The sequence below is a fragment of the Phaseolus vulgaris genome, chromosome 4, assembly GCF_000499845.2.
Source record: "Phaseolus vulgaris cultivar G19833 chromosome 4, P. vulgaris v2.0, whole genome shotgun sequence".
NCBI classification, from domain to species: domain Eukaryota; kingdom Viridiplantae; phylum Streptophyta; class Magnoliopsida; order Fabales; family Fabaceae; genus Phaseolus; species Phaseolus vulgaris.
Genome location: NC_023756.2, coordinates 1,760,530 through 1,770,994, shown reverse-complemented (window position 1 = coordinate 1,770,994; position 10,465 = coordinate 1,760,530). Strand labels below are relative to the sequence as shown.

Here is a 10,465-nt window from a genome sequence, read left to right as displayed (position 1 = left end):
TGGTAGTAATACAAATTGTTCTTCCTCACGCCTTTCAACATCACCAGTGCTCCTGAAGTTGCTTTAAGAATTCCATCTCGCATCGTCACAACTAGGCCTTTAGATTCTAAAGCCCCCAATGAGATGAGATTCTTCTTCAACTTTGGCACGTACCGTACATCCCGCAAAATTCTGGTGGATCCATCGTGATTCCGCAACTTGATTGAACCTATCCCGACTGTCTTACATGGATTATCATTACCCATGTAAACAACCCCGCCATCGAGTTCTTGAAAATCAAAGAACCATTCCCGAATGGGACACATATGATAGGTACAACCTGAATCCAATATCCACTCATCTGGATGCAATGATGCTGAAAGCGAGACAATCAACACATCACTTTTGCTTTCTGCAACATTTGCATCTTGCAGAGCCTTCCCTTCTTGATCCGAATTTGCCATTACAGACTCACAATATAATATTCAATATTACAAATAATTTCAAACAACCCAAGGCGAACCTTCGGCTCTTGATACCACTTGTTGGGAAAAACGGGTAATTTTCCCACTAAAACAAAACCCTAACAGAGCTACCCGACAAATAATATTGAATAAATAAAGCAGAATAATAAAAGAGATAAAGAGGAAAGAACACACCCGAAAATTGTTAACGGAGTTCGGCCTGTTTAGCCTAATCTCCGAGCACAGCAAAAACAGCTCACTTTTATTACTATGAGAGAAGATATTACAAATTGGGATATCTAACAGTGAAGGAGGGGATGTTAATATATAACCCTCAAACCTCCTTCCCAAACAATGAACCCACCGATGTGGGACTTGGGATTAAGCCAAAATCAACAGTTACGCCTTAGATCTTTCTCTAACAACTATAATGATTATATGTTCGAGACATGCATTAAGGCTGCAGTGAGAGTAAGTGGTAGACTTCAACACCTCGACCTCAGCCTGTTTCCGGTCATTGCGGTGCCTTCTGTGGTGTTCAGTTGCAAAACTCTTGTAGTCCTCAAGTTGACCTACTTAGCACTGAAAAATATTTCCTTTGTTGATTTTCCTTTGCTGAAAATCTTGCACTTGATTTGTGTTTCTTTCTCAAAAGATTCAGATCTTCTTCAACAGTTTCTTTCTGGGAGCCCTAATCTCGAGGACTTGAAAGTCAAGAATTTCAGTGCTAATGCTGCAAAAAAGTTCAACAGATTTTCCAAGTTGGTGAGAGCTGAAGTTGATGCACATTTAGTTCCGTTGCAAAATGTGAAGAACGTTGAAGTTTTGGTCTTAGATGGGATAATGCGTGTAAAATTTGTTTCTGATATATTTTCCATTTGGAAAGGAAAAAATGGGATTTCTGAAGTTTGATATATTTTTTCTCTCTTGCAGATATATGTAAAAAATCTGGTCTTTTATTTTCAGAATTTAGTCCAACTTGAGATGAATCATGTGCGCCTTTGTAAGGAATGGGCTGCGGTCTTGGATGCGTTCAAGCATTGTCCAAAGCTTCAATATCTTGTCATTGGCATTTTAGAGGTTTCGTTATCTAATCTATGAATCTTCTTGTTATCTTTTCTTCAAACATAAGGATTAATATACTTTTATGATTGTTTTTTAACAGTTCGAAATTTTCCCACTTGCTAAAGGCCTTGAAGCAGCAGTTTTGGCATACACACAACCTGTTCCTACATGCATTTCATTGCACCTTAAAACTTGTTTTATTAAGCAATACAGTGGTTTTGTAGTTCAGTTTCTATTTGCAAAATATATTATGCAGAATGCAAACTATTTACGAACCTTGAAATTTTGCTTTAATTGTTCTAGTGAGGCTTATAAAAATCCTTTGTTACGTGATGCTATGATAAGAGATTTATCTTCATGCAGGAAGAGGTCATATATTTGTACACTTTCATTTGAATAGTTACAAGATTTGAGCAGTGACTGTTATGGTTTCTTTTGTTTGTCTTTCCATTCAGAACTGCAATAATGTGAATATGTTTATCAAATTAATCTACTTTTCTTCACCTATTAAATTTTCATGCGTTGTTTATGGAATCCTATGGAATCCTTTGAAGTTTCAAATTTGTGCGATCATTGCCTTTTAGTGTTTAGATTCACCTAACTGTTTATTTCACAATCTTCATGCCTTTATGGATCGTATAGTCTTCCCACCATGTTTTTTTTTTCTTTTTATTTATATATTATCCATCTCTTGCGTTTTTAAATCAGTGAAGAATCTTTATGAAAAAAAAATACACAATACTTTTTTTGAAAATAGAATTGCAATGTGACCCTACTGTTCTATGATAGTAAAGAGTGGAATCTTGTAAATACATTTGTAAGTTATAATAGACAATGAGCACCTAAATGAAAGATATTAATGTAATTTAATTATTGACCAGAAACAATGAATGTTTTATTGTAAAACTTCTATCATTAATTTAGTTCTGGCACCAGCTGCAGAATTCATGATTGTTGAAGAATTATGCAGCAAATCCTATCATTTTCGATTACAATCTTCTTTGTTTACTAACACTTGTAATTTTCAATTAATATTTTATCAACAAAGGCTCATAGTTACCACGACCACACTTAATATACTACTTTTACAAATAGAAAGAAAGAAAATAGAACAAAACTATTAAACTAAAAGTTATATATTGTATTTGAAATACTTGGGGTCACATGTGTACTTACTGTGAATTGCCAAATGCCACTATCCATCAATTAACGATGACTTCTTAAGATAACAACGTCACTGTATTCTTCTAAATATCATCCAAATTTAATACGTAACTATAATAATACCAAATAAATGTTAAGTCTCACTCTAAAGTGAGTCAATGAAACAATATTAATATTTCTTTTCTGACTGATTTTAAATAAAATGAAAACTAATTTGAGACCTTTCAAAAATAATAAAATTAAAAATAGAGATAAAAATTACTATTGAAACAAATTAAAAAAAATGATAAATAAAGAGACAAAGAAAGACGATAAGATATTTTTCTAGAAGAATTCCCCAGTTTGCCCTAGTTGGTCTGAGATAAGATCGATACAGTTGTAGTTCCATTGATATTTTTTAAGAACGTTCAAGTTTTGGTCACAAATAAGGTAATGCTGTAAAATTTGTTTCTCATTTGCTTTTCATTTTTAAGGGAAAAAATGTTTTTATATATTATTTTGTATCTCTTGTAAATAGATGAAGACGACCTGGTTTGTGATTTTAAGAATTTAGTTCAACTTGAGTTTACTACTAGGGGGTTTAATGAGGGATGGCTTCACGTTTTAGATGTGTTGAGGCATTGTCCAAAACTTCAAACTCTTGTCTTTCGCATTGAAAGCTATGAAGAAGAACCAGTTTTGCATTAACCACTTACTGTTCCTACATGCTTTTCATTGCGCTGTTGTCTTAAAGATTATAGGGGTTGTGCATTTGAGTTTCAATTTAAGGAATATATTATGCTGAATGCAAATTATTTATGGAGCATGAGATTCCTCATTCACAATGATGAATATAATGATCTTGTGAGAAGACATGATATGATAAGAGATTTATCCTCATGCAGTAACACTTCAGATACTACTTGTATACTATCATTTGAAAAGTCCTGTTAAGCTCTTTTAGCAGGAAGGCAACCTTTCATGGGTTTCATGGGGGGTGGAGAGGATTTGAAAAGTCAATTTAAGAAGTTATTGTTTGAATATTTCCTACCTTCAATTTTTTCCCAACGGTATTTGATGGAAGAAGGTTTCACGAGGCACCACATTTAATGAAATCAGAGTTACCAGCTATGTATGAATTCTTTCGAAAGAAAATCTCTCGGTCAAGGAAGAATTCACCTAAGTGAATACCTGCCGAGAGTACGAAAGAAAAACCTCTCGGCCTCTCGGACAAGAGAGTTCGAAAGAAAACCTCTCGGCCAAGGAAGGATTCACCCAAGTGAATTCCTGTCGAGAGTGCGAAAGAAAACCTCTCGGCCAAGGAAGAATTCACCCAAGTGAATCCCTGCTGAGAGTACGAAAAGAAAACCTCTCGGCCAAGGAAGAATTTACCCAAGTGAATCCCTACCGAGAGTACGAAAGAAAACCTCTCGACCAAGGAAGAATTCACCTAAGTGAATCCCTGCCGAGAGTATGAAAGAAAAACCTCTCCGCCAAGAAAGTTCGCAAGAAAACCTCTCGGCCAAGGAAGAATTTACCAAAGTGAATCCCTACCGAGAGTACGAAAGAAAAACCTCTCAGCCTCTCGGCCAAGAGAGTTCGAAAGAAAACCTCTCGGCCAAGGAAGAATTCACCCAAGTGAATCCCTGCCGAGAGTACGAAAGAAAACCTCTTGACCAAGGAAGAATTCACCCAAGTGAATCCCTGCTGAGAGTACGAAAAGAAAACCTCTCGGCCAAGGAAGAATTCACCCAAGTGAATCCCTGCCGAGAGTACGAAAGAAAACCTCTCGGCCAAGAGAGTTCGCAAGAAAACCTCTCGGCCAAGGAAGAATTTACCCAAGTGAATCCCTACCGAGAGTACGAAAGAAAAACCTCTCGGCCAAGAGAGTTCGAAAGAAAACCTCTCGGCCAAGGAAGAATTCACCCAAGTGAATCCCTGCCGAGAGTACAAAAGAAAACCTCTTGACCAAGGAAGAATTCACCCAAGTGAATCCCTGCTGAGAGTACGAAAAGAAAACCTCTCGGCCAAGGAAGAATTCACCCAAGTGAATCCCTGTCGAGAGTACGAAAGAAAACCTCTCGGCCAAGAGAGTTCGCAAGAAAACCTCTCGGCCAAGGAAGAATTCAACCAAGTGAATCCCTGCCGAGAGTACGAAAGAAAACCTCTCGGCCAAGGAAGAATTCACCCAAGTGAATCCTTGCCGAGAGTATGAAAGAAAAACCTCTCCGCCAAGAAAGTTCGCAAGAAAACCTCTCACCCAAGGAAGAATTCACCCAAGTGAATCCCTGTCGAGAGTACGAAAGAAAACCTCTTGACCAAGGAAGAATTCACCCAAGTGAATCCCTGCTGAGAGTACGAAAAGAAAACCTCTCGGCCAAGGAAGAATTCACCCGTGAATCCCTGTCGAGAGTACGAAAGAAAACCTCTCGGCCAAGGAAGAATTTACCCAAGTGAATCTCTGCCGAGAGTACGAAAGAAAACTTCTTGGCCAAGGAAGAATTCACCCAAGTGAATCCCTGCCGAGAGTACGAAAGAAAACCTCTCGGCCAAGGAAGAATTCACCCTAGTGAATCCTTGCCGAGAGTATGAAAGAAAAACCTCTCCGCCAAGAAAGTTCGCAAGAAAACCTCTCGCCCAAGGAATAATTCACCCAAGTGAATCCCTGCCGAGAGTACGAAAGAAAACCTCTTGGCCAAGAGAGTTCGCGAGAAAACATCTCGGCCAAGGAAGAATTCACCCAAGTGAATCCCTGCCGAGAGTACGAAAGAAAAACCTCTCGCCCAAGAGAGTTCGAAAGAAAACCTCTCGGCCAAGGAAGAATTCACCCAAGTGAATCCCTGCCGAGAGTACGAAAGAAAACCTCTCGGCCAAGAGAGTTCACAAGAAAACCTCTCGGCCAAGGAAGAATTCACCCAAGTGAATCCTTGCCGAGAGTATGAAAGAAAAACCTCTCCGCCAAGAAAGTTCGCAAGAAAACCTCTCGCCCAAGGAAGAATTCACCCAAGTGAATCCCTGTCGAGAGTACGAAAGAAAACCTCTTGACCAAGGAAGAATTCACCCAAGTGAATCCCTGCTGAGAGTACGAAAAGAAAACCTCTCGGCCAAGGAAGAATTCACCCAAGTGAATCCCTGTCGAGAGTACGAAAGAAAACCTCTCGGCCAAGGAAGAATTTACCCAAGTGAATCTCTGCCGAGAGTACGAAAGAAAACTTCTCGGCCAAGGAAGAATTCACCCAAGTGAATCCCTGCCGAGAGTACGAAAGAAAACCTCTCGGCCAAGGAAGAATTCACCCTAGTGAATCCTTGCCGAGAGTATGAAAGAAAAACCTCTCCGCCAAGAAAGTTCGCAAGAAAACCTCTCGCCCAAGGAAGAATTCACCCAAGTGAATCCCTGCCGAGAGTACGAAAGAAAACCTCTCGGCCAAGAGAGTTCGCAAGAAAACCTCTCGGCCAAGGAAGAATTCACCCAAGTGAATCCCTGCCGAGAGTACGAAAGAAAAACCTCTCGCCCAAGAGAGTTCGAAAGAAAACCTCTCGGCCAAGGAAGAATTCACCCAAGTGAATCCCTGCCGAGAGTACGAAAGAAAACCTCTCGGCCAAGAGAGTTCGCAAGAAAACCTCTCGGCCAAGGAAGAATTCACCCAAGTGAATCCTTGCCGAGAGTATGAAAGAAAAACCTCTCCGCCAAGAAAGTTCGCAAGAAAACCTCTCGCCCAAGGAAGAATTCACCCAAGTGAATCCCTGTCGAGAGTACGAAAGAAAACCTCTTGACCAAGGAAGAATTCACCCAAGTGAATCCCTGCTGAGAGTACGAAAGGAAAACCTCTCGGCCAAGGAAGAATTCACCCAAGTGAATCCCTGTCGAGAGTACGAAAGAAAACCTCTCGGCCAAGGAAGAATTTACCCAAGTGAATCTCTGCCGAGAGTACGAAAGAAAACTTCTCGGCCAAGGAAGAATTCACCCAAGTGAATCCCTGCCGAGAGTACGAAAGAAAACCTCTCGGCCAAGGAAGAATTCACCCTAGTGAATCCTTGCCGAGAGTATGAAAGAAAAACCTCTCCGCCAAGAAAGTTCGCAAGAAAACCTCTCGCTCAAGGAAGAATTCACCCAAGTGAATCCCTGCCGAGAGTACGAAAGAAAACCTCTCGGCCAAGAGAGTTCGCAAGAAAACCTCTCGGCCAAGGAAGAATTCACCCAAGTGAATCCCTGCCGAGAGTACGAAAGAAAAACCTCTCGCCCAAGAGAGTTCGAAAGAAAACCTCTCGGCCAAGGAAGAATTCACCCAAGTGAATCCCTGTCGAGAGTACGAAAGAAAAACCTCTCGCCCAAGAGAGTTCGAAAGAAAACCTCTCTGCCAAGGAAGAATTCACCGAAGTGAATCCCTGCCGAGAGTACGAAAGAAAATCTCTCGGCCAAGAGAGTTCGCTAGAAAACCTCTCGGCCAAGGAAGAATTCACCCAAGTGAATCCCTACCGGGAGTACGAAAGAAAAACCTCTCGCCCAAGAGAGTTCGAAAGAAAACCTCTCGGCCAAGGAAGAATTCACCCAAGTGAATCCCTGCCGAGAGTACGAAAGACAAACCTCTCGGTCAAGAGAGTTCGAAAGAAAACCTCTCAGCCAAGGAAGAATTCACCCAAGTGAATCCTTGCCGAGAGTACGAAAGAAAAACCCCTCGCCCTCTCGGCCAAGAGAGTTCGAAAGAAAACCTTTCGGCCAAAGATTACATCTAGCGTATGTCTTTCACCACTACATGTACACGCGCCTCGAGTACAAGTCACCACACTCGACATCCAGCAGCAGAGCAATCACGAACACACTCGGCCTACGAACACTCACGACAATTCGACTCTACGTTATGTTTAAATCAACTCACTCGAGCCTATGGGCATATGTACTACCGGGTGGCCGAAAGGCCGACCAGACGACAAAGTCGATCGAACGACAAGACGCAAAGCTAAACACGTAATTAGGTATAAATAAGCCAACTTAAGTGATAAGCGCGGTTAAGGCACAATTGGGCCTTCGTTTGGACCCTAAAGCAGGCCGATAGCGACCATAGCCCATCTAGAGCAGTATAAATAGCAGAAGAGGCACAACACCCAAGGTATTCATTCCCCACTCTTCTGGTACTTAGCTCTCGGTCTGACTTGATCATCGAAGTGTCTTTCCAGGTACTCCTTCCATCGTGTCCAGACCAAAGGTAATCCAGCTAAAAAAAAACTAACCAAAGACCGGAGAGACGAGAAGATCATCACAAAGAAGTGTTGGTTCTGCAGGATCTACATGTTGTATCAACATTTATATTATAACTTACTACAAATATACTAGGTATACAAATAAATTTGGGTACACACTTTACTATTGAGGTTAGAGGAGTCTCTGACACAATTTAATATTATGTTATGAGTGATTGCTAACATGATCTTCATAAATGTTTTTTTAGCATTATAATAAAAAATTGTTTAAAACTAATAAAATAAAACAAAATTAGTATTTATGAATATTAAAGTAGAATTCTAAAACAGTAAAATAAATATTGTAAATAATATAATAGTTAAACTTATTCTCAAATATCTTATAAAATATTAAAGAAACATTTTTTACTTTGTGTAAAAAAATTTAAAGAAAACTTATTTAACAAATATTTACATATTATTAGTAATAAAAAATACCATCACATCATAAGTTTTTCAATGCAGAATGGAAAATATAATCCTAAACTTTTTCCTTTCACTTCCCTAATTGTAAGTTTCTCATGGCTTCACATCATTTCCAATTCCAATGCAAAAATAAAATCTTGTTAAAAGATTTGCTATGATGGGTGGTGAGTAATTTCTGCAAAAAAACTGAACCAACTGTGCATATTCTATCTTTTCTCTCAACCAAACACTATAGGAATTCTCGTGATTACTTATAATATTTGTTATTAAAAACATACAAAATAAATTTTCTTTTTATTCTTTTATACCACTTAAATAAGGAATAGTGAAAGGCAAAATGTAACCGAAGGAAACTTATATATCTTAGGTTGGATCATATTGATTAATTTTTAAAATAACATGTTAATCCTATTTATTCTTGACATATAAATAGTTTATTTAATTAATTTATAGCTGATAAAAAATAAAGATATATATTATAATGGAGATTTACTAGTTTTAATGATGATTGAAATCACGTAAACTAAGGTATATATTAGTGAGAAGCTGAAAGAGATTTATCGTTATATCACATATCAAAGTCTTAAAAGAGTGAATTATATTGTTCTTTGAAAAGATAATATATTTCGATTAATATTCTAATTATGTAAATTCATATATTATTGGTATCTTTTTGTGAATGTATTTTTAATGAATAAATTAAAGGATTGTGTATTTCTGAAATATTTTGTTTGGATTTTGACTTAATGTATATATTAAAGGTTAAGACATTTTTGAAATATTTATTTTTTATTTAATTTATTTATTGTTGAAAAAAAATAGTTATATATTTCATTGTACAAATTTTATGGATTTATTATAGTTATTCTTTAACTTATCGTTGTGTCGTCATATTATTTATGTAATAACTTCAATAAAAATACATTAGATACACAAATAAATGTAGATTTTAGGCTTTGTTTGTTTCCATAGATGTACTGTTCACAAGAAAAGAAGTGAGATGATATCAATGGTTTGAATTCAGGATTTTGCAGGGAAGAAGATGAGAGGATATACCTGTAAACAGTAAATATTTTCTCTCCTCGAAATGAAGAGACATAGAGGGAAAACCACACCAGCATATGCTATTTCCGAATTTACCCTCATTCATCTCTAAGGATTTTTAATATTAAAAAACAGTATTTTATTTATTTATATAAGATGTGATTTATTTTCTAATTTTATAGTATATATTTAATATTTTAAGAAATTTGTATGTTTATGAGTTTGTAATTTATTTGATAATAGTTTTTATGAAATTATTTTCTATTATTAATTACATTATATTTTTATATTGTTTTAATTATTTTTTTATAACTATAGGGTTTTTAATAATAACAAAATTATCTTTTATTTATATAAGATCTCATTTATTTTCTATTTTTATAATGCATGTTTAATATTTTAGAAAATTATTTAAAGTTTTATTTTTATTTAATTTGTTGAATACATTTATTTATTTTTTAATTGTAATTTTTAAATTATATCTATTTATATTTAATATTTATATCTATGAAATAGGTGAAAATTGTTTATTTTTAAACAAAAATAATTCATCTCATTATTAAAAAAATTTATTAGAGAAAGATAAATTTATAAAGTAAAATTTAATAATTTAAAAATAAAAATAAAATTATCTCACAACCATCTTATCACTCATAAATTTCTATTAATTTTCTTCACACATTCAATCTAACATAGTACAATCTAAACAACTTCACTTTCTTTTCATATCCTTACAAATCCTCTCTCTAAATCCTCACGATTCAATTCCCCTATATAATATAAAGATACACTTCATTGTTGCGTCTAAAGAAGTGTATGGAAGAACATAAGAGTAAAATGTCATGGGTGTAGGCATCCCATGGCATCACATCAATTTCAATTCCAATGCAAAAATAAGATCTTGTTAAAAGATTTGATGTGTTGAGTGGTGAGTTATTCCTATAAGATCTTTTTAAAAGATTTGATGTGTTGAGTGGTGAGTTATTCCTGCAAGAAACTGAAGTAACTATGCATATTTTGGATTCTTAACCATTGCTCATACTTCTATCTTTTCTCTTAATCCTATAAGAAAGTGAAGCATCCATGCACACTCTGCATTCTCAACC

The 10,465-nt window shown here is 36.5% G+C and overlaps 1 protein-coding gene across 1 annotated transcript; it reads left to right on the top strand.

Annotated features, from left to right (window-relative positions):
* The first annotated feature begins 809 nt into the window (after positions 1-809).
* Positions 810-1,355, top strand: LOC137836587 (F-box/FBD/LRR-repeat protein At1g51370-like). Its single transcript, XM_068645250.1, has one exon. It carries the CDS (start codon positions 810-812, stop codon positions 1,353-1,355), a length of 546 nt encoding a protein of 181 aa, XP_068501351.1.
* The last annotated feature ends 9,110 nt before the right edge of the window (positions 1,356-10,465 follow it).

Bases quoted from the DNA above. Each gene is read 5' to 3' on its own strand.
- LOC137836587 (XM_068645250.1), top strand. From the start codon at position 810: ATGTGGGACTTGGGATTAAGCCAAAATCAACAGTTACGCCTTAGATCT.